Genomic DNA, 23,777 nt, shown 5'->3' with positions numbered 1-23,777 from the left:
CCCCACATGCTGCTGAACCCCAGCACTCCTCTCCTCTCCCCTCACCTTGAGCCACTGCTTCTCGGTCAGCGAGTCGCTGTAGTCGACCTCCTTGCGTTGCCGGGAGCCGCGGCCGAACATCTTCTCCTCCTCCTCCTCGCAGGTGAGCCGCTCCACCTCCGCGTCGTCCTTCATGATCCAGGTGGGCAGCTCGTCCTCCTCCATCAGGCGGGGCTTGCGTTTCGGGTTGCGGGCCTCCTCGCGCCGCCGGTCCATGTCCATGCGCTGGTGGGAAAGCGAGACAGCGAGGGTCAGATAAGGAGATCTACATTATTCCACATACTTACTAAACACCCTGGTATCTCTGAATAGATAACCGTCTCCCCTTATGTTAATTTTAATGAGCAAGACATCTCGCAAGCAGAACACTCCCCCGAAATTATTGTTATTATTTATTTCTTAGCAGACGCCCTTATCCAGGGTGACTTACAATTGTTACAAGATATCATATTATTTTTACATTCAATTACCCATTTATACAGTTGTGTTTTTACTGGAGCAATCTAGGTAAAGTACCTTGCTCAAGGGTACAGCAGCAGTGTCCCCCACCTGAGATTGAACACACGACCCTCCGGTCAAGAGTTCAGAGCCCTAACCACTATTCCACACCGCCGCCCTAAAACAAACATTCTCCTTGTTATAGGAAATCAGCACAGCTGGGGACGGGGAGTTTGTTCAGACTGCCAGCTCGCTAAATATATCTAGGTGTCCCTGAATAGAAAATCGTCTTAAAAAAGGGGTTAAAAGGTTTCCCCAGAACGCACCATGAAGTGATCGAACTCCTCCTCGCTGCGGGCGATCATCTGGTTCACAGTCTCATCATCTGGGACCTCGTCCTCTTCCTGAGAGAGAGACACACAGACAGAGACAGAGACAGAGAGGTCTTGTTAAGAGAAACAGAGATCTTGTTCCCCATTCTTGGTAAAAGGCTACAGATGAAAGCCTTTATTAGTCTCTAACTTGAAGATATGCGATGGCTCTAATATAACGTGAAAAGAAATAAATACAGAAAAACAGTTTTTATTATAAACAAACATTTTAAAATATCAGATTTACTTTGATGTTAAATAGTCACTAGCGGATTAGAGAAGTTAAAAAAAAAAAAAGTAAAAAATGGCAGATAAAGGCGCACTTCTGGAAAAAAGTGCAAGACATTTTTACAAAAATGTTTAAAAAAATAAAATTCGGTGTTGTTCAAGTTGGGTTCAGAGTAGCAGCGGGCAGAAAAAATAAATAATTGGTGTGTAATACGGGGGGTGTGGGGGGGGGGGGGGTTACGGCCGCTGTCCTGAGATCACACTCACCCACACCCCCCCGGAGCGCCACACCCCCTGGCTCCCGACCTCGTCCTGTTCCTCGTGCTCCAGGATGGCCTGCAGGAAGGCGCGCCGCTCGTGGCTGCTGGATTTCTGGTCGAACATGCCCGCCTGGATCACTTTCTGGTCCACGTTCAGCTTGTACTTGGCAGCGGCCAGGATCTTCTCCTCCACGCTGTTGACCGTGCACAGACGCAGGACTCGCACCTCGTTCTGCTGACCGATGCGGTGAGCGCGGTCCTGGGCTTGGAGATCCTGCGGGGGGGGGGGGAAGAAAGAAAGAAAGAAAGAGAAAGAGAGAGAGAGAGAGCGCAGGAGAGAGAGAGAGCATGCAAGAGCGAGAGAGCAGAGAGCGAGAGAGCAGAGAGAGGAGAGAGACAGAGCAAGAGAACGTTTTTAGTGCCACACACTCAATGCCTTAGCATCTCTTACTAGTGGACGGAGAGGGTTGTTTGAAACCTAAGCGCCTCTGTGGTGGAACCAGCTACCGGAAAACATCAGCCCTTCTACCCCTCCTGCTCTGCACTGGACTCGCCTGACCTCAGAACCACGTTACTGGATCCTCAGCTGATGCACTATCCTTACACTACTAATAGTATGACAGTCATTGTAGATTTAACTTGTTTTAATCCCAGCTTGTTGTATCCTAGTTGATATTGAATTCCAGTATTAATTATTACTCTATTTAAATATGAAGCTTGCATTGTAACCCTGTACTGCCCTGTAACACCTGTAAGTCGTCGTGTATAAAGGTGTCTGCTAGATAACTGAATAATAATGATATTATGTGCCGGGGACAGGGAGAAGCCTGGCTCGGCTCGGGATCATCTTCTCCCTGGTCACTCAGGACACTCGTTACCTGGTGGGGGTTCCAGTCGCTGTCGAAGATGACGACCGTGTCGGCAGACTGCAGATTGAGCCCCAGCCCTCCGGCGCGAGTACTCAGCAGGAACACGAAGTACTGGGAGTTGGGGTCGTTGAAGGTCTTCAGCAGCATTCCTCGGTCTTCAGCTTTAGTGGTTCCTGGAGACAAGAACAAGAAAGAATCTATAAAAACTGCTTTCAGATTCACACATTATTAACTGAACTGTTCAGTGGAATTTCTAAAAGAAACTTCAAGTTGAAAAGTTTATTATTATTATTATTTATTTATTAGCAGACGCCCTTATCCAGGGCGACTTACAATTGTTACAAGATATCACATTATTTTTACATACAATTATCCATTTATACAGTGGGGTTTTTACTGGAGCAATCTCGTGGGTTCAATCCCCCACCTGGGACTGAACCCACGACCCTCCGGTCAAGAGTCCAGAGCCCTAACCCCACTCCACACTGCTGTTACCTACACACACTGTGACTGATCAAGCTCATAGTAAAACCTGGAATGGGTGAAACGGCTATGCAATAGGAGTCGTATTTACATCCCCGACATATGAAAATCTCATATTCATCCCACCACTCCTACAAAACATTTATAAAAGAACGGTCCTGCCCCTCCGTCCCCCTTCCAAAGCTACCGCCCCTGAGCCCCCACCAGTGCTCACCGTCCAGTCTGAGGTATTTGAAGTTGCGGTAAGCGAAGTAGTCCTCCATGATGGTCATGAGTGAGGTCATCTGACAGAAGAGCAGCACCTTGTGATTGGTCACGCGGAGTTTCGGGAGGATGCGGTCCAGCACCTCGAACTTGCCCGAGGCCCGGTACAGATCGGGTCTAGGAGAGAGAGAGAGAAGCAAGGCGAGGCGTTACCAGACCCAGAACGGATTCTACCACCGTGAAAGCTCTCCCTGCTCTCTCAGAGACCCGAGGATCGAGGCATCGTCTATCAGCGAGACAGCTAGATGCTGTTAATAAACCCCAAGGACGAGCCTGCTGCAAACACACAAGCCTACAGCAGGGTAGCGGAAAATCCATGCGTCTCTCCCCCCCCGTCCCCAATTTCCTTCTTAAAATCAATCCCCCCCCCCCCCCCCCCAATTCCAATCTAATCAATTTCCAATTCCATTTTAAAACAAATTCCTTTGAAGGACTTGGAAGGGATTAAAAGATGAATTGGGAATTCGTTTTCAAAAGGAATTGATCCCAGCCCTGGCTTAAAAAGGCGGGCATGAATAACCTGAAAGACGCACCCAGGGTCAGCAGTGGCACATTTCGCAGCTGTAGATCCTTGTAACAACTTACCCCTGCACAATCCCACCACTAAAGCCCAAGTGCTCGGAGAAGGATTCCTGAAACCAGAACAAAAAGTTTAAAAAAAGATTAAATCAAGTGCAGCGCAAACAGGAAGGTTTGTCTATAAAAACACACCACCTCGCAAAATAAAACCAGGCAACCACTCAGATTTAAAAATAAATGAATTAAAACACCACCACACACATCTGAAGTGGAACGCGGTAGATTTGAGTTCAATTTATAACAGGTTTAAAACAAAAATCTCAAAGACAGAACAGGACGCGTCCCGTACGGGTGACCGCAGGATTACCTCAATGTGCTGGAACATGTACGGGTGATTACAGATCTTCCTCAGCTGCATGATCGTGTTCATCAAGGTCTTCGTCCCACCTTTCCCCTACGCAGAGGAAGAGCACAAGGCTTTAGGGTTCACTTTGTGATCGTTACAGAATGCACCGATAATGAGGACAGGTCTGCCAGGAGCGAGGGCAGGGGTTCAACGAACCCTCTAATCACCATTTCTGTATATAACACATGGCTTAACCACCTCTCTGCTATTTTTAATCTTATTTAAATTCCGCCTCACAAGCTGGATTTTTTTTTTTTTCACACGCAATACATTACGTATTGCTGGACAGGAGAGAGAAAATAAAAAAAAATAAAAAACTTATCTATATCAATAAAGTAGCTTTTCTCATTTCGCACGGGCGTTACAGGGTTAAGTGAAATGAAATTAAATCAAGTGTATTTAGTAATAGCGCTTTACAAGTCAATAAAAACAGACAAAATGTATTAATTAAACATGAAAAAAGTTATAGTAAAATGAATCAAAAGAAAATTAGTAGAGAAATAAAATGAAGATGCAACACTTTTAAAATGTTGTACAAAATGCTAGTCTAAAAAAAGTTTTTAATCTCTATTTATAAATATTAAGTGACTGCATCTTTAATATTAGATGGTAGTTTATGCAACAATCTGGGAGCATTGTAACAAAGCTCTCTCTCTCTCTCTCTGTCCTTTTTGTCTTAATATCTTTGGGAGGGACAGAAGACCAGACTCAGCCAACCTTAAAAACACGTCTAGGTACACATAGTGACAAAAACGCTTTTAGATCAAATCAGGAGCCAGGCTTTGCAAGTCAAAAGCAGGATCTTATAAGTGGTGCTGGAAGCGATGCAAAGGGGTGCAGTCAGTACCTTTTTGTCCTTCTCGGAGCCGTCGGTCAGCAGCACCCCCTTGGCCTGCATGTGTCTGTAGAGGACTCTCTGCAACGCTGACATGTCGCACTTAATCACGTACTCCACCTGAAAACGCAGGACCGGACAGATTAACAAAACACAAGACGGGTCAGTATTTGACACACACATAAGAACATGGAAATATATATTTTTTTATAATATACATTCTCAATGTGAAATATGGTCGGATAGGAGGTGGTGTGGTCCAGTGGTTAAATAAAAGGGCTTGTAAACCAGGAGGTTCAAATCCCTGCTCAGCCCAGCACTGTGTGACCCTGAGCAAGTCACTGAACCTCCTTGTGCTCCGCCTTTCTGGCGAGATGTTGTTGTAAGTGACTCTGCAGCTGATGCATAGTTCACACACCCTAGTCTCTGTAAGTCGCCTTGGATAAAGGCGTCTACTAAACAATAATACGAATATATAAAAGGGTTATAACAAAAAGAATCCTACAAACACGCGGCTGTCTGTACCTTCTCAGGGAGCTGTGCCTCCACCTCTTTCTTGAGCCTCCGGAGCAGAAAGGGGCGGAGCACCTTGTGGAGACGCCGGATAATCAGGATGGTCTCCTCTTCATTCAGATCCACCTTGCAAAAGGAAGGAGGAGAGGGAAGCAGCTTCAACACAACAGAACAGACCGCTCCGATGCAGGCTCGCTTCACAGCTGGGGTGAATGCTTCACTGCTCCTGTTACAGACGAGCTTGACCACTCAAAAACAGGGACGTTGAAACACATTTTACAAAACTGAAAAACTTCTAGAATGGTAGAACCTGTCCTTCGGATGAGACGTAAAACGAGGTCCTATTGGAAGTGACTCTGCAGCAGCAGCAGTTGTTGATGCATAGTTTGCTTTGGATAAAATTGTCTGCTAAATAGATAAACGATTTAGAATGTATCAAAATTCAATTATCCCACCCCTCCCTACCGACAGAAATGAATTTGGGAACTTCCCGGGTATAAAAAGACCTCTTTGGAAGCACAGGTTACCTTTTCTCCGGTCATGGCGAAGGGGGCGTTGAACCACTGCTCGAACGTGCTGCAACTCTTGAAGATGGTGGGCAGGAGGAAGTTGAGCAGAGCCCAGAGCTCGGGCAGCTTGTTCTGCAGCGGGGTGCCGGTCAGCAGGAGGCGGCGGGGAGCCAGGTAGTGAGTGTTGAGGACCTGGGTCAGCTTGCAGTGGTGATTCTTCATGCGGTGACCCTCATCCACGATCATGTACTTCCAGCGGATCTGCGGGGGTGGGGGTGGGGGGGAATAGGCGAGCAGAGAAGCACGAGGTTCATTACAGTGGGTGTCTGAAGTGTAGCGGCTCAGGGAAAGTGTGTGTCTCTCTCTCTCTCTGAGCTGCTGTTCAGTGTGTCTCTCTCTGAGCTGCTGTTCAGTGTCTCTCTCTCTCTCTCTGAGCTACTGTTCAGTGTCTCTCTCTCTCTCTCTCCGAGCTGCTGTTCAGTGCCTCTCTCTCTGAGCTGACTGACTTGTAAGAAATAGGATTTTATAAAACAGATACTTCTGAACAATGCAACTTATGGGATGGAAATAAGACTCCTATTGCATAACAGTTTCACCCATTCCAGATTTCACTGCAAGCTTGATTAGCCACAGTGTGTGTAGGTAACAAAGCTCAGCTGCGTCTTATTAAACCCCTGGTAAAACCAGGAATGGATCAAACTGCTGTGCAACGGGAGTCTTATTTCCATCCTTGGAACTTTTCAAAGGACGGTCTCACCTTGGCTAGAATTTGCTTGTCCTTAATAATGTACTCGTAAGTGGTGAGGAGCACATTAAACTTCCCGCTGCGTAGCTGAGGGACGAAGGCCCTTCTCGCAGCTGGGGAGCCCTGAAAGAGAAGACGATTTGCATTTACAGCACATGATGTTCACTCTCCCCTCTCACTGGTGTATAACGGATAAACACTGGCGTTTCATTTCAAGAGACAGGTTTGGTATCTTGCATCATTGCAAAGGGCTTTTCTGCCCTTATTCGCTTTAAAACAATGACAAGTAATTCAGCAAATCTTTAGATGGGTGTACAACACAAAAAGGCACGTATATCACGACTCGTCATCTTCAGGGATGGGGCCAATTCCTTTATAAAAATCAATTCCCATTCCTTTTACGACACAGGCTTTATTAAGCAAACATTTATACAACTGGTCGTATGTGTGGGTTTGTGTGTTTGCTCAATAAAGCCTGTCGTCAAAGGAATTGATTACAAGGGAATGGAAATAGATTTTAAAAAGGAATTGGAATTGAAAATAAGAGAACTGACCCTCCAACCTTGCTCCTTTCACAAGGATTAAAAATTAACCAGGACACATTACAAGTATAAAAATAATAATTCACACACATCTGGTGATGGTGGAATGGGTGGCAGATATATATGCGAATTCAAAGTACTGTGCCATCTTTTGAAGTCTGTTTCTCGTAGTGTATAAAAATGACGGCAAGCTAGACCACATTCTTCAGTGCTGCACTGACAGTGCGATCAACGCTCTGTGCATCAGCTTACCTTGTAGGAGACCTTCACCACGGAGGGGCCCCACTTATCAAACTCATAAACCCAGTTAGAGAGCGTTCTGAAACCGCAAACCAAGACAAAACACACGCAATTAACACAGTGGAATAACGGGTCACATGGACCGCAAGGGTTTGAAGACACACTAAACAGTTTGAATAGGCATCCTGGTGAATCTATCCATGACTTTGCACACACAGCTCTGGCCACAAGGATTCGCTTCGTCGACAGTTTTAGGATCGAGACCATTGCATTATAAAATAGATACGTAGCCATGACACTTAACATAGTATAAATTGTGCACAGGGTGACTGAAGGGGGAGATAAAACCCACTGAAACTCAATGCTGGCTCTGGAGATCCACTCCATTCCCAGTCTTTATTCCAAGCAGGTCCCAAATCGGAGTCCATTTCCTCTTAGCAAAGTTCAAATGAACTCATTTCAGAACCTGGAACCGGACTAGACTGAACTGGATCTCCAGGGTCAGAACCGAGTACCACACTGGCCCAGATCCAGACTGCAGCACCACACACACACACGTACGAGAGAGGTACGATAATCAGGAAGGGTCCGTTGATGCGCTTGTTCTCCATGAGGTAGGTGATTAAAGCGATGGTTTGGATGGTCTTCCCCAGACCCATCTCGTCAGCCAGGATGCCATTCAGGTTGTTGTTGTAGAGAGACACCAGCCACTCCAGTCCCTTCACCTGTAATGAGAAAAGACCCCAATCACTGTTAACTGGCTAGTGCGAGTGTCTAACTCTGATCAAACTCCTGGCTCCTGATCATTTCAATAAGAATAATACTAGACTTCATTGAGGGGAGCTCTGAACCCCAGGGCTGGGTGCAGCAGCAGCAGCAGCAGCAGCAGCAGCAGGGCTAGTGTGAGTTTGTAACCCTGCCCAAACTCCTGGCTCCAGATCATTTCAATATTAATAATACTAGACTTCATTGAGGGGAGTTCTGAACCCCAGGACTGGGTGCAGCAGCAGCAGGGCTAGTGTGAGTTTGTAACCCTGCTCAAACTCCAGGCTCCTGATCATTTCAATATTAATAAGACTTCATTGAGGGGAGTTCTGAACCCCAGGACTAGGTGCAGCAGCAGCAGGGCTAGTGCAGTGTGGAGTAGTGGTTAGGGCTCTGGACTCTTGACCGGAGGGTTGTGGGTTCAATCCCTAGTGGGGGACACTGCTGCTTGTACCCTTGAGCAAGGTACTTTACCTAGATTGCTCCAGTAAAAACCCAACTGTATAAATGGGTAATTGTATGTAAAAATAATGTGGTATCTGTATAATGTGAAATAATGTATAATGTGATATCTTGTAACAATTGTAAGTCGCCCTGGATAAGGGCGTCTGCTAAGAAATAATAATAATAATAATAATAATAGTGCGAGTTAAGCCATGTAACTTTAAATCAATAATTTTTTTAGGAATGAATCTCTAAAAGAATATTAATAAATAATAAAGTTGTGTAAGGAATCGGATTGTTTCTTTTTCTTCACCTGGTACTGTTTGAGCTGTCCATTGACGAGGAGTGAAGATTGCTTGTCCACTCTCTCGGTGACGGCGTGAGCGACAGCGTAGTAAGACTGCAGCCCCCGCGCGAAAGCAGCAGAGCCGTACTCATCATCAACATCCTGCTTGGCGTTGCTGCAAGAGCCCACAGCAAGGAAGTTAAACACTCAAAAACACCAAAACCAAACCAGAATTTACATTCTCATATTCAGTGTCACATCCGGATATATTATACAACCCCCCCCCACCCAAGTGAAAACAAGTGCAATTTGAAATGACGTTAAAATCTAAAACCAAGCCAAATATTCTCCCTCCGAGCAAGAACAGGAGTCGAGACTTGTTACTAAAAATGATAAGCATTGCCACAAAACAATTCTGATCACTGAGCAACCTTTCTGGTGTTAATTTTGTGACAATTTCAGAAAGCACCAGGCTTCGCATCGTATTAAATTAACCTGTGCAGAACTCCTACAGTCTCGTTTCACAAAATGCGGACCGCTGCACTTCCCGTTAGGGGGCGCTACTTTGAAAATGAACCGCGCTGTCAATGTCGGCTAACGCAGCGGAAACCGTTTAAACCGGCAGTCTTTTTCGAGGTCTTCAAAAATCAAGAACGCCAGTCAGATAAGATTTGAGCGTTTCTAAATCTGGCAATATTGAGCAGATGAAATGTGGTCTTCACTTGGTGACGCGCTCAAGGCTATCCGAGAACGCCCCACTCAGGAGGTACCCACTCAGCGGACGTGCGAGAACGCCACACGCAGGAGGTACCCACTCACTGACGTGCGAGAACGCCACATGCTTGCTACTCACTCGAGGATGTGCCTGACGTAGACCTCGGACACTTCTTCACAGTCTGGGTCGGAGATCTTCTTCTCTTCCACAGCGGACTGGCTGGGCTGCGGGGGAGGCTGTTCCTCCTCTTCCTCCTGAAACACACACACAGTTACACTCCCAGCTCCAAATAAAGGCAAACACAGGACTGCAACACACCCAGCACCTACATCAGATTTAATAGGTATACTGCATGGAGCATTTAATTCTCTTAACTACAGTTATGGTCAAAAGTTTTGCATCACCCCGATAAAATTAAATACATTTTGCTACGTCAAAATATTTCATTTATTGATTTTTAAAATCAAGTTATTTCGACATGTCGTAACTCAATCCCGCTACACACTGAAACGTCAACCACCTCCACAAATTGTTGTTTATTTAAAATCATTTATTTTCAAATGCATTTGTTTTCCCCCCCTTCACTTCCTTCAAATTGAACCTCTTTAGGTATGTCATAAGCTAGCATTTCCATTTTTACGCACGACGCTGCAGCTGGCTGCACTGTGCAAGTATAGGGTGTCCTTAGAACATTTCCCGCTGGTGAAACATAAATTAAAAAAATAAATAAAAAAGGAAAAATCTCTTACTGGCTGGGTTACGAATGTCTCACATACCTCCTCCTCCTCCTCTTCAGACCCGCTGTCCTCGCTGTCGGATCTCGGGGCAACTTCATAGCTGCAGATACGGGACACGAGAAAGCACAGAGTCGGTAAAACAGAAAAAGGTGAACCCAGTTTCATTTCCTGAAACCATTCAGGCAAGTTTTAAAAAACGGGTTTTAATGCTAAACCCGGACATGTGTGTAACCAAGCAAAAAAAAATAACAGCCGCCACGAGAATCCCTGCATTAGAGAAACGCTGCAACTCTGATACAGCAATATCGTGGACAGGATCACAAGCACGCTGCACTTGTGTGTACAGTACAGAGAATGCAGACAGATTTTAAAAGTACAGCAATATCCACTGGACCACAGCAGAAACCAAATTGCATTCAATTGAGTTTCCGCTTTAACTGAAAGCTTTAATTACACGTAGACAAATGATCTACTTCCGTGTTTAGGCAGGTAGTTATCGTACAACAGGGATGGAAATAAGACTCCTATTGCACAGCGTTTTCACCCATTCCAGGTTTTACTACGAGCTTGATCAGCCACAGTGTGTGTAGGGGACAAGCTCAGGTGTGTCTAAACTCATAGTAAATCCAGGAAGGGATCAAAATGCTCTTCAGCGGGATTCCCAACCCTGACACAGCTGTCATCTGCAATGAAAAAGCACGACTGATCAGAGACTGATACAGCACGACACGAAGCTCAAAACGCAAAGACTAGGAAGGGGCGGAGAGGCAGTGAAGAGGCTAGAAAACAAACTCACTCACCCAGGGTTCATCTCCAGCCAGGCGTCCAGCTGTCCAGCTTTGGGGGCGTCAGCGCCGGTCAGGATCTTGCCACTGTCCACATGGATAACCTTCACTGGGAGGTCACTCATTTGACTGGTTTCGTCCAGAGGCTGAGAGCGAGAAAGAAAGCGAGAGAGAAAAAGATAGAAAGAAAGAATTTGGTACTCATTGGGTTAAGGTTCCATGAACTTCAAGAATTAAAGCAGATTTTCTTAGCTTTAATGTTGGCGGCGGCAGCAGCAACAGTAAACGAATCTTAAAGCGCGACCCCCTGAACAAAAGAACAACTCACCTCCCCGTCAGGACCCAGAGCTGCAGTCTGCCCTTCAGGGACTTCTAACTTCTGGGAGAAAGGGAAAGACAATTATAATAAACATAATAAAAATAATTTAAAAAATGCTAGGTTTAAAAACCCAAATTTTTCACCACCACTTAAGTTGTGTTTTTTTTTTTTTTTTTTTTTTTTTTTTTTTTAAGTGGGGGAACAGGGCTAGCAGCTCCCTCAAATGAAATAGGGACGTAGCCATGTCTGTACCAAACCTGGGCTCTATTAGAATTACAGCAGCATCGTTTGCTGAAATTGTAATTCCAATACTATTCTGTTCAATTACAATACAATGTCACTAAATAATAAATGAGCATAAGTAGCTTCACACATTAACATGTTTACTGCGTTTTCATTCTACCAAGAAGTAATCACAGGAACAAAATACAGAAACATACCCTGTAGTGTTTAAAAAAAAAAAGTGGTTGAAAACTAAGAAGAATGCTCGCTCAATGTAAAGAAAAACACACAACATAGAACTGTGAATGATTCAGCTTGGAAAGAGGCGTAATTGAACTGTAATTGGACAGTAATTACAATTACGCCGGTGTGCCAAGGTTCAAAATGACACAATTAGAATTGTAATTGACTCCAGGTCTAGTCTGATCCTCTCACGCTTCAATAGACGCCGCCCCACACCCCAGCCCCTCCCCTACCCCTGGAACCCTCGCACAGCACCTTCTTTTTCTTCTTCTTCTTCTTGTCCTTCAGCACCTGGGCTGCCTTGTGCGCGCGGACCAGCTCCGTCAGGTTGGCCACGTACTCGTCCGTCTGCTGGAGCAGGTAAGCCAGGCGCTTGTCCTTCTTCTGGTCAATCAGCTTCCGGTAGCCCTCCTCATCCTCAGCCTAGATGGGAGAACGAAACATGTGTGGTCCAGTGGTTAAAGTAATGGGCTTGTAACCAGGAGGTCCCCGGTTCAAATCCCACCTCAGCCACTGACTAATTGTGTGACCCTGAACAAGTCACTGAGCCTTCTTGTGCTCCGTCCTTCGGGGGAGACGTAAAACAAACAAGCTCCTATTGGAAATGACTACAGCAGCAGTTGCTGATGCACAGTTCACCCCCCAAGTCTCTAAGTCTTTGGATAAAAGCATCTGCTAAATTACTTCTAATAATAATAAATGAATGAATTGACCGTCCTTGCAGCCACACTGCTAAGTTATAGCTGCTCGTTACGACCGTAGTGCAACATCACCTATTCCTGAACGCCCCCTCCCCCCAATCAATAAACAACATTTTGAACCCGGATTGGAACACAAACATTAAAACTAGGATTGCTGGTGACCAGGATGAAGGGCTTTGCTGCAATCAAGATGAGACACCCTCCCCCGGGACACGGCTGCTTACCATAAGCCTCCTCATCCTCTCCTTCTCGATCCGCTCGTTCTCCTTCTTCTGCTCGCGCTCCGTGTTGGCGTGGTACGTGGCCACGGCTTTGGTCAGCTTCTGGATCTTGCCGGTGACCGAGCGGTGGTACTCTTTGAAATCCTTGGCATGCTGGAGAATGCTGTTGAGGTATTCCTTTTTATGAAACACAAGAAGAAAATTAAATAAATAAATAAATAAATAAATAAATAAATATTAACAGTTGTATTTCATCATCACTCCAACAGACGTGGCTAAAAATGATCTCATTTTGCTTTGTGAAGTCGAATGAAAAACTGCTGAATAATGTCACGTTAACATAAGGAATTACACACCGCTGTGTAGTCGTCCCCGTCCCCCCCCCATCTACTAAACAAAATAAAAAAAGTGACATTTCAAAATCCAACATGAAATACTACTATTACAGCTTCCGGTAGACTTTTATGCAATATCATCTCTTTGATTATATGATGTGAAGTAAAAGATCTACATCATGTTCATTTTTTAAAATTATGTCTCAATCCTAAAAGCAAAACTTCTGACCGCATCTGCACACGAAGGACACTTCGTGTAAATGAATTAATTAGTACAGCACGGCAACGTCTCGATTTACATTTCCTACAAGACACAGATAACAAAGCATTAACCCCCTTTTTTTTTAGTAATACTTAATTAGTCTTCGTAGTGTTTAGCGTGACGGATGACCCCTGTGCCCTCCTCTCTCTCTCTCTCTCTCTCTCTCTCGGACTGGCAGAATCGCCCCAGTGCTGCGAATCGTTTTCTCACCTGGTGCTTCTGCCTGCGTTTGCGCTCCTGTTCGATCTTCTGCTGCTTCTCCAGTTTCTCTGTGATGCGCGCCTCGCGGAGGCTCTGCCTCTTGCTGCGTTTGTAAGCCTTGGCGTTCAGCGCGGTCTCCAGGGCAGTGTCTCTGCGCATGCACACCACCACGTCCTGTCGCAACTGCAGCAGCAAAATAACAACACAGATAAGAATTATTTTTATATAGCGCCTTTCATAGTGGACCACCATCACAAAGTGCTTTACAGAGGCAGGCTGTGAACTGTGCGTTATATGCAGAGTCACTTACAAAAGGACATTGATTTGACATCTCATCCGCAGGACGGAGCACAAGAAGGTGAAGTGACTTGCTCAGGGTCACGCACAGTGAGTCAGTCAGTGGCAGAGGTGGGATTTGAACCGGTGACCTTCAGGTGACAAGCCCTGGACTTTGACCACTGGACCACACTGACTCCAAGGAGGCTGGGTGATCCACTGGTTAAAGTAAAAAAGGGGCTTGGATACCAGGAGGTTCAAATCCCGGCTCATCCACTGACTCACTGTGTGTGTGTGTGTGTGTGACCCTGAGCAAGTCACTGAAGCTAACCTATCGTAAGTGACACTGTAGCCGCAATTTTTGATAAATAGTTCATCCCCTAGTCTCGAAGTCGCTTAAGATAAGTGTCTGCTAAATTATTATTATTATTTTTATTATTATTATTATTATTATTATTATTATTATTATTATTATTATTATTATTATTATTATTTATTTATTAGCAGACGCCCTTATCCAGGGCGACTTACAACTGTTACAAGATATCATTATTTTTGCGCATTATTTTTACATACAATTAGCCATTTATACAGTTGGGGTTTTTACTGGAGCAATCTAGGTAAAATACCTTGCTCAAGGGTACAGCAGCAGTGTCCCTCCTGGGACTGAACCCACGACCCTCCGATCAAGAGTCCAGAGCTCTAACCACTACTCCACACTGCTGCCCAAGTAATAATGATGATAATAATAATAAATAAAAAATGAAGCAGGTATGCGACATCAAAGTATGAGGAACTGGCCCAGCCCTTGGTTTCAGTACTTCCGTTGATCAAGCGTATTGCATTAAATGATCACGATCCAGATATTTGAACAAATCAGGCAACAAAAAAAAAAATCCTTCCCTATAGTTGCATGAAGAATTCCTAACAGTTAACCTTCAGAGCTGGGTGCTGGACTAGAAACACTAAAAGAAATGCGATTCAGTGAAGCGTTGAGACGAGAAGTCTTTTTAATGTCAAAGGCTTACAAAGGTCAAAAACGCTTGGCGTGTAGAGCAGGGGGCTCTCCAAACGTGGTCCTGGAGAGCTACTGGGGCTGCTGGTTTTCCTTTCAAACAATCTCTCAAGTTACTTAATTGAACCAGTTATTGGCTTAATTAGTCAAGGATTAACAAGTGTTCCAGATCCAGTGATGATGTAAAGACACATATAAACAGCTGGATCGGGGCTTTCCAGGACCAGGCAGCACTGACTGCTGGAGAGGCATACCTGTCTCTGAAAGCTGAGCAGCCTCAGTGCTTTCAGTTCGATGGTTGCTTTGGTCCTCAGGTCTCCTGCCAGCGATCCCGGGAGGTTTTCCAGCTCCAGTATCCGGTGTGCAATGCGCGCCTGCAGCCTGCAAACCCAAGGATGCACAGAACCCAGGAATAAGATTAAAAAAAAAACACTGCGCAGCTCAGGGTAGAGCTTCGCATTCTAGCTGGTGAAGCTCGTATTGTATTCTAGTAGTTTTATTTGTACTTGCTGTAAAGGTATACTACTTAAAAATATTAAGCTTGCATTGTAACCCTGCACTGCCCTGTTAAATCGCCTTGAATAAAAGGAGCTGCCAAACAAATAAATAAATAGTAAATCACATTTGGTTCTCAGATCAGCACAGTGGAGATGTTGCGATTGACAGCTTGGCGAGTTGTGTGTGAAACGGCGCCCCCTACCTGTACTCCCGCTCCTGCAGGATCTCTACAGGGTCCAGGCCCCGCGGTTTCTGGATGGGAGTGACGCGGTTCTGTTTCTGGTGCAGCTGCACCATGGGAGGGGGCTGGACCGGCTGGCCGGGGGACTGGGTCTGGGGGGGCATGACGGGGGAGGCAGCCGGGGGTACAGAAGGGGGAGCGGGAGAGGGGCGGCCCGTCGGCTGGGGAGGGATCAGCTTCTGAGGGGTGCTGGTCGGGGCTGCTGCGTTCACCATGGGTCCTGAAAACAAAAAAACGAATTAAAACAGTCTTATTTTTAAAATAACTGTTTGCGTGAACTCTACGGAGTTCGAGAAGTTGCCCTGCCATAACTTCGAAATGAAAACTGATACATGCATTATAAAACAGATAGATACGAAACTTAACGTGGTAGAAATTGAGCACGCAGCGACAGAAGGGGAATGTAAATACATACAGGGTCAGATTTTACAGGGTTTTAATATCCTGTAAACTAAGAACATTCGATTCTGGGTTGTTGTTTCCTCCAAAACATTTAAACTTCAGTATTAAACACATTTAAAACTTAATCAGATTATTATTATTTTTTTTTTAAATGGGTAAAAAAATTATCATGAAAGTGCTGTAACTTTACAACATTAATGTGGATTCATTTTTTTTTTTTTAAATACAATATTTAGCTTCATTGTCCTCAAAATAGGACGCCGAAAATATATGCTGTAAAGACGCCTGTCATTTTACACTTCTGAAAGATTGAAAACTTTTAGAATTGTAGCATACTGATTTAGAGAGCGTGTCAAATTACAAAAAATAAAAAACAGCTTGTGTATTTAAGAAACGGATGGGTTAAAAAAAAAAAAAAAAAACGCTTTACTAAAAAGAATCCAGGCCATTGGTTAAGAAAATACAAGAGAGAGAGAGAGAGAGAGAGAGAGAGAGAGAGAGAGAGAGAGAGAGAGAGAGAGAGAGAGCTCTAGATGTATACAGCTCTTAGATGTATTCCCCTGGTCACCCAGCTCATTTTGAAGTGTGTGCTCACCTTCTGCCCAGGGTTTGGGGGGGCCATTGAGGGGCTGGCCCTGCATCCCTGGGGGGAGCCCAGAGGGTCCCGGGGGAGGCATGTTGGGTCCAACCATTCCTGCCGAAAAAAATAAAAAAAGTCAGTTTATAGGTACATCCTGCTTTGTACTCCACGTTTGCTACACACTCGTTTAAAAAGAAGTCTAAGATATTAGCTGGCAACAAATATTCACTAAAATCTGCATGCTGCAAAATTAGCATAACTACTCAATGCACTTTATAACATTTGCTGTTGTAAATATGTCCACAATGGAAGTTGCCTGCAAATATTTCAGTCATCAGTTCTTGCAGTATTTGCACACAGTTGTAGAAGCTGACACCCTGGGATCCTTCAAGAAGCTGCTTGATGAGATTCTGGGATCAATAAGCTACTAACAACCAAACGAGCAAGATGGGCTGAATGGGGCCTCCTCTCGTTTGTAAACTTTCTTATGTTCTGTAAACTACACTATATTTGCCCTGTAAAACCTGCAAGTCGCCTTGGATAAGAGACGTCTGCTAGAATAAAGTAATAAGAGGGGTAATAAAAATAAATAAATAAAACAGGCTGCTCTCACCGTGAGGTCTGTTGTAGTTGGAGGGGGTGGGGCCAGGCCCTTGACCCGGTCCAGCCCCAGGAACGCTGGGGGGAGGTAGGCTTGGCATCTGCGACGGCATCCCTGGCATGGGTCTCTTCCCCTGGACTGCCATCTGGAGGTGGTCCGGCAGCTGCTGCCCGCGAGCCAGCATCTTGTAAGCCATGATCTGGGCGCGGAGCTGGTGCAGCTGGTTCTGGTTGAATGGTGTCGGGCCGCCTCGGTTCTGCTGGCCCATGTTCTGGGGGTCTGCTCCGTCCAGGGGAACCCCACCCGGGCCCTGGGGCATCAGGGGACCCGATGGGGGCCCGTTGGCGGGTACGGGGCTGGGGGCGTGCTCGGAGCCTCCGAGTGGGGAGGGGTAGCCTGCGGAGAGGAACAGGAAATCGCTGTTACCAGGGCTTGCACCGTTCACACTGGGGTGTGTTGAACTGATGCAAAACAGCTGCCACCACATACATCTTTGAAATGTGCGTTGTTATAATGATTATATTCTGATTGCATGGTAACTACACTCAAACGCTTTCTTTTCAAATACCCACGAGGAGGAAACAGACAATTCGGACGACAGGATCCAGCCTAGACAGTAAAATTTCAAACCCTGTTCCGTGCATCTCGTTGGTAAACTGGGGGGCCTGCAAACGGGGGTACCTTGCGAGTGTTGGTCCATGGGGCTTGGAGGGGGCCCCATCCCACTGTGAGGGCCGGGCCTCATCCCCATCACCTTCATCTGGCTGTAGCGAGGGTCGTCAGGCAGGACCTTATCGTGCATGGGCTCCATCGGCTGCGGGACACAGAGCACAGTGCAGTCAGCACGGCAACAGACCTCTGCCCAGTACAGGGATCAAGCTTAACCTCTCCATTAACATCACAGATCTAGTTATTTGTTCAATTGGACACTTCATATTTTTTGCAGGTGATTTAAAAAAAAAAAATGTAACTTCAAGGTACGCTACCTACGAAACATTGAGGGCCTGGAGAGGAATGTTAAATTAATCAAATAATTACACCAACTAAGTAAGAAAAACACCTTCCTTCAGCTACACAAGGAACCGACCACATTCCGGCGCCTCCTTAAGACTCACTTCTTCAAACAGCACCTTAGAACTCCTCTGTTTGTATCCTGGGACACTATCACCCTTCATTTAAATGTGCTTTATTTTGCTCTTATCTGCCCCCTATTTTACTGCATTTAATCCTGTACTTCAGAATACTGTAATCTGCCAAGTGTTTAACCTGTAGTATTTTGTATTTAATCATATCCTGATGTAACTATCACTATTTAATCATATCCTGATGTAACTATCACTATTATCTGCTGTATTATTGAATTGTGGTTTGTCACACTTGAACAAAAGTTATTGTATTTCTTGCTCTTATTGTATTACTTGTATTGTAACACTTGAAATGTATTTGCTTACGATTGTAAGTCGCCCTGGATAAGGGCGTCTGCTAAGAAATAAATAATAATAATAATAATAATAATAATAATAATAATAATAATTATTGGTCAAACGGTTTCTTTTTCAAAACACATTTGAGAGCAACTCAAGCATCACAAGGAGGAAACAGGCAATCTGTCAAACCCTGTTTCGTGTACCTCGTACACAAAAAATCAGAAAGCTAGTATATTTTTATTTGTGGGACACATATGTCCCTTGTGCCTTAAAGGATTTACAGTTTAGGTCAGCTGCATTTTATTAATATAAAATTAGTCATTTAGCAGGGGACGCTTTCAACCAAAGCGACTTACACAAGACTAGGGGGGTGAGCTATGCATCAACAACTGCTGCTGCTGCTGCAGAGTCGCTTCCAGCAGGACCTCGTTTGTTCGACGTAGCTCCCCAAGCTCTCACCTTGTGCATTTGATGCATGTTCTCCTGAGGGTACCCGGAAGGGCCCTGGGGGTGCCCTGCGGCTGGGGGTCCCGGGCTCGGACCCATCATGCTGTGCGCAGAGCCCGGAGAGGGGCCGGGGCTGGGGCCCATCATGGCTCCTGGGGAAGGGCCCGGGCCAGGAGAGGGGCCAGGTCGGGGAGTCCCTCCCATCGGGGGGTCTGGAGTTGACATCTTCAGGTGGTCCTGCAAGCGAATGTGTGAGATCCGTCCTGTTAAGGAAAAGGGACAAAGAGAGAAGAATTTTTTTTTTTTTTATCAAATGAAAAAGGGATGAAATAAACTTTTTTGAGATCAGCGGTCACTTCTTTTGTTCACGGGGGACATTCTGCGTTTCAGAAGGCTTGCGGTATTGTTAATACGGATGCTCATGCTGACAGCGTCGGAATACCTGTTTTTCAATTCCAACTGCCTTTTAAAAATCAACTCCTGCTGATTTCTATCCCGTCGACGGAACTGGAATTGATAATTTAAATTGTTCAGCTGCTGCTTTCATTTGAAACCAATTTTAAAAAAAAAAAATGGACTAAACAAACAGCGACTTCAACTGAAGTCATTTGTTGCCACCCCTGTGAGACGCTCCTTCTAAGAGAACACAGCTCATTAAAATTGATCAGTGACGTGTTGGAATTGATTAAAAAAAGAGGGGGAACGAGAACTGGGGATTGATTTTAAAAAGGAATCTGAATCGAAAAACAGAAATTGACACCCACCCTCAACTCACACTTTTCATTACAAATGAAAAGGAGGCTGCGTGGTCCAGTGGTTAAAGAAAAGGGCTTGTAACCAGGAGGTCCCCGGTTCAAATCCCACCTCAGCCACTGACTCACTGTGTGACCCTGAGCAAGTCACTTCACCTCCTTGTGCTCCGTCTTTCGGGGTGAGACGTAGTTGTAAGTGACTCTGCAGCTGATGCATAGTTCACACACCCTAGTCTCTGTAAGTCGCCTTGGATAAAGGCATCTGCTAAATAAACAAATAATAATAAATGAGACGTTTAGAGAACAAAAAACAAAAAGGCAAACATTCAATACTAAACAGCGGTCGCAAAACCGCTCACAATAGGATAATTCTCCAGCCGACGCCTAGTCGTTATGCTTCAACAGAAACACACCCACCTGCACACACTCCTTTTGCATAGCAGTTTTTACATACTAGGTTTTACATACTACTTGATCAGCCCCAGTGTGTCTAGGCAACAAGCTCAGGTACGTCCTATTAAACTCCTAGTAAAACCAGGAACGGCTCAAATTGCTGTGCAATGGGAGTCTTATTTCCAGCCCTGTTTTCATCCACCAGGCGTTTCTTATCCAGGGAAGGAATTCAGACTCTCAATAAATACAGCAGTTTGATTCAAGCCAGGCGTTACAAATGGATTTGCAAAAACACTAGACAAGCTCAAAGCAAAAACTTGGGCCGCTACCTCCACCTCCAAAGAGCTTGTAGATCTCGCTGAAGGAACACAGAGACGCTTCAGGAACAGCGGCTTGAAACCTGGTTCCGGGAGACCTAGTTTGAGGTTGCTGTATCAAACCCCACAAGTCTCCCCTGGTGTGCCATGCAATGGCACTGAAACCTGGTCTCCAGAAACCAAGTTCCAAACCACAAAGTGGCTTCGTGTTCCCAATGCTTTAGAGGTCTGTACACAGCGAACACAAACCTGTTCTAAAACCCAAGCCGATGCAATGTGATGTTATGCAAGGGTTTTTGCCATCACTAGCGTCGCCCCTTCTGTTTCCCAGAACAGGATATTTAAAAACAAGAGAACATTCAGTTCTCGCTGCCGTCAGTTCTTGTAGCTTTGAGCAGAGCTGGGGTCAAGTCCTGGATTCCATATTCCAGTTCCTTTTTTTATCATCAGTTCCTTCAAAAAGGAATTCCCGCTGATATTTTAGAGACAACATAATCAAGCTCTTTTATTTGAAGCCAATTTAAATTGACTAAAATAACGACGACTTCAATGGAAGTAATTTCTTGCCGTTGTGAGAAGCTCTTTTTAACAGAATACTGCCGATTGCAATTTTGATCACTCACGTGTTGGGACTGATTTAAAAGGGAATTGATTTTAAGAAGGAACTGGAACAGAAACACCCCAGGCATAGATTTAGCATCTTGGCAAGCAGCGCTCGGCGCTTTACAAGCTAAAAGATGACATTATAAAAATATTATTCTGTGTTTATTTAGCAGACGCCTTTATCCAAGGCGACTTACAGAGACTAGGGTGTGTGAACTATGCATCAGCTGCAGAGTCACTTACAACTACGTCTCATCCGAAAGACGGAGCACAAGGAGGTTCAGTGACTTGCTCAGGGGTCACACAATGAGTCCGTGGCTGAGGTGGGATTTGAACCGGGGACCTCCTGGTTACAAGCCCTTTTCTTTAACCACTGGACCACACAGTCTCCATACCATGTAACATACCAGGGATGGAAATAGGACTCCCATTAACATAGCAGTTTGATCCAGTCCTGGTTTTACTCTGAGTTTAATAAGACACACCTAAATGTGTTACCCACACACCCACAGGGGCTAAATCTAGCACTTAAAAGCTGGAATAATTTCCATCCACTGAATACCTGAATTAAAGTGTTGAAAACAAAGAGCTTACTCAACTATAGCCACAAAAAAAAATATCTAAAAAAGCGACTGGTATTCTCATGACAATGCAGTTGCAAGGTTAACAGGATTTAGAAAGCCAGTTTGCTTTTAATTCATACCCCCAGTACAGCACATACTGCACACCGCAACGCTGACGTCATTGTATAATATTGGTGTAACCAATCATTTGAGTTACTTATGAAAATGTTACAGCTAACTTGAAATCTGCCGCTGTTTAATATAATATATATATATATGGTCGCTAACTATTTTTACCAACAGGAAATTGGTACCCATAGAAATGTCATTTGTTGCAACAGGAAGTGACACAATGTTTTAAAAAGTTCAGTTTCGCACATGGCCTCTATCATTATTTTGACTCTGAAATGTAAACAACTGAGCTCTGTTGTCGAGTCTAGAGGCTGGTCAGTATTTCTATGGCGATTATTGTTTTTTGTTTTTTTTAAAACTTATCCATACACTTAATAATCGATTCTCGTAGACAACTGAAATACATTTTTGCTTGGAGACCAAATTTAAAAACAGCATTATCAGACAGCTCTTATTTTTACATAGATGTATTAGAGTACAGGCAGTACATCAATTTGAAAATCAGGAAACAAAAAAACTACAACCGCCTTTTACTTTTAAACCCTCAGAAGGACAAATTGTCTTCAAAATAAAGCCGGCTTAAGTTATCGATTTTATTATTGATGTATTTATTATTTTCATTATAAACCAGCTGACCACATTTCATCACAACATGGACATTTATTTATTTATAGGATGTGTCCAGAGATCCCACAATCCATAAAACGAAAGCAACAGCATTATTTATGGGCTTTGCAAACCAGCAAAAGTCAGAATAATATTCGATTAGAAAAACTGAACTCTTCAAAACTAACAAAATACCATTTTAACAGATGTGTGAATTCACACAGGCAATAAAAAACTGTGCTGGCAGACAACGAGACCTTGTATTATTTGACAGTCCAGCCTCAAAACAAAACATAAACGGACGAGTTAAAATAAAAACACCACATCGTGCATAATTTTTTTTTTTTTTTTAAATATATTATATTTATTAACTCATACAAATCGAGACTTGTGAAGTGTATGTAAATCCCACGAAAAGAAGAGAAAATGTCCGTACAAAGAATGAAATAGCAAACTAGATATGTATCTGTAACCTACCGCCATTAAAAACAGATTTTTTTAATAATATATATAGAAAAAATATATATATAGTCGAACCATTTAAGAAAATAAATGTAAATATATTGCTATAGTAAGGTATTGCATCCACCTTTTAACAAAACTATGCTGTAATGAGATTACAAAGCAACGTAATAATTAAATATAATTCTTAGCGGTTACTTTCTTTAAAAACAAAACTGCTCGGTCCTTTTGAAATAGTAAACAGTCTAAAAAAAAAAAATCTGTAAAGAAATGGGAAGGAGGAAATAAAAAAATAATAAACTGTACAAATAACAAAACAAAGAAAACGATAATCCGGCCATGCTGGTTCCCTTTAAAACAACACGACATTTAAAAAAAAAAGCGAATAATATATATATATTTTTTAAAAGCCAACCCTTTTTTTTGATAAGTTTTATTTGATCCACCCGGCCTCCCGTATCTCCGCGGAGGCAACCCAGTCCATTCATTGATATGAACCGCAAATAAATTAATCCCGTTTAAAACCGAAACGGCGAGACAGAGAGAAAGAAGAGAGAGAAATAAAAATGGGGGGGGGGGGGGGGGGGGGGGGGAGAGAATTCTGAGTTGTTTTAAAAATAATAAAATAACCGCTGATAAAAAAAAAAAAAAAAAAAGAAACGCGCTTACCGAGTGTGTGAATTCTGGTCAACCGAGGAACTGTTTTTTTCCCCCTTTCTTTACAGAAAACAAAGAACCGCCACCTCTCTCTCTCTCTCTCTCTCTCTTTCTCCTCCTCTCCTCTCCTCTCTTCTCCTCCTGTCTTTTTTCTCGCTCGCCTCACTATCTCGAGATCGAGATCGAGCTCGCGCTGCAGTCGACCCCCTCTTTTTGTTTTTTTTTCCCTTCTGTCTCGCTCGCTCAACCGGCTCGTATGTGCGCTTGCGCAGTACCGGCCCCTCTGCAGGAGAAATGCGCTATGAGGG

At 44.2% G+C, this 23,777-nt stretch overlaps 1 protein-coding gene across 3 annotated transcripts in view; it reads right to left on the bottom strand.

The window, feature by feature from the left end:
• Positions 1–23,777, bottom strand: part of LOC117402055 (transcription activator BRG1) — a 29,731-nt gene extending 5,954 nt beyond the window's left edge. The window contains exons 1-28 of one of the 3 annotated variants that reach the window (XM_059006926.1): positions 23,482–23,777; positions 18,997–19,247; positions 17,792–17,924; positions 17,123–17,506; positions 16,525–16,623; positions 15,489–15,747; positions 15,043–15,169; positions 13,507–13,680; positions 12,703–12,876; positions 12,033–12,200; positions 11,322–11,372; positions 11,009–11,139; positions 10,221–10,308; positions 9,610–9,725; positions 8,784–8,931; positions 7,823–7,986; positions 7,274–7,340; positions 6,492–6,602; positions 5,753–5,995; positions 5,238–5,351; positions 4,725–4,832; positions 3,839–3,925; positions 3,538–3,584; positions 2,903–3,069; positions 2,215–2,378; positions 1,344–1,610; positions 804–881; positions 46–264 (exon numbers count right to left, since the gene is read on the bottom strand). In XM_059006926.1, the coding sequence (XP_058862909.1) occupies positions 46–264; positions 804–881; positions 1,344–1,610; positions 2,215–2,378; positions 2,903–3,069; positions 3,538–3,584; positions 3,839–3,925; positions 4,725–4,832; positions 5,238–5,351; positions 5,753–5,995; positions 6,492–6,602; positions 7,274–7,340; positions 7,823–7,986; positions 8,784–8,931; positions 9,610–9,725; positions 10,221–10,308; positions 11,009–11,139; positions 11,322–11,372; positions 12,033–12,200; positions 12,703–12,876; positions 13,507–13,680; positions 15,043–15,169; positions 15,489–15,747; positions 16,525–16,623; positions 17,123–17,506; positions 17,792–17,924; positions 18,997–19,209 (4,101 nt within the window). In that variant the 5' untranslated portion in view covers positions 19,210–19,247; positions 23,482–23,777. The remainder of the gene's footprint in view (positions 1–45; positions 265–803; positions 882–1,343; positions 1,611–2,214; positions 2,379–2,902; positions 3,070–3,537; positions 3,585–3,838; positions 3,926–4,724; positions 4,833–5,237; positions 5,352–5,752; positions 5,996–6,491; positions 6,603–7,273; positions 7,341–7,822; positions 7,987–8,783; positions 8,932–9,609; positions 9,726–10,220; positions 10,309–11,008; positions 11,140–11,321; positions 11,373–12,032; positions 12,201–12,702; positions 12,877–13,506; positions 13,681–15,042; positions 15,170–15,488; positions 15,748–16,524; positions 16,624–17,122; positions 17,507–17,791; positions 17,925–18,996; positions 19,248–23,481) is intronic. The other 2 variants (XM_059006927.1, XM_059006929.1) reach the window with 2 other exon arrangements.

This window comes from Acipenser ruthenus, chromosome 34 (assembly GCF_902713425.1).
Source record: "Acipenser ruthenus chromosome 34, fAciRut3.2 maternal haplotype, whole genome shotgun sequence".
Lineage (NCBI taxonomy): Eukaryota > Metazoa > Chordata > Actinopteri > Acipenseriformes > Acipenseridae > Acipenser > Acipenser ruthenus.
Note: the sequence above shows the minus strand (reverse complement) of the source record. Positions and strands in the feature narration are given on the sequence as shown.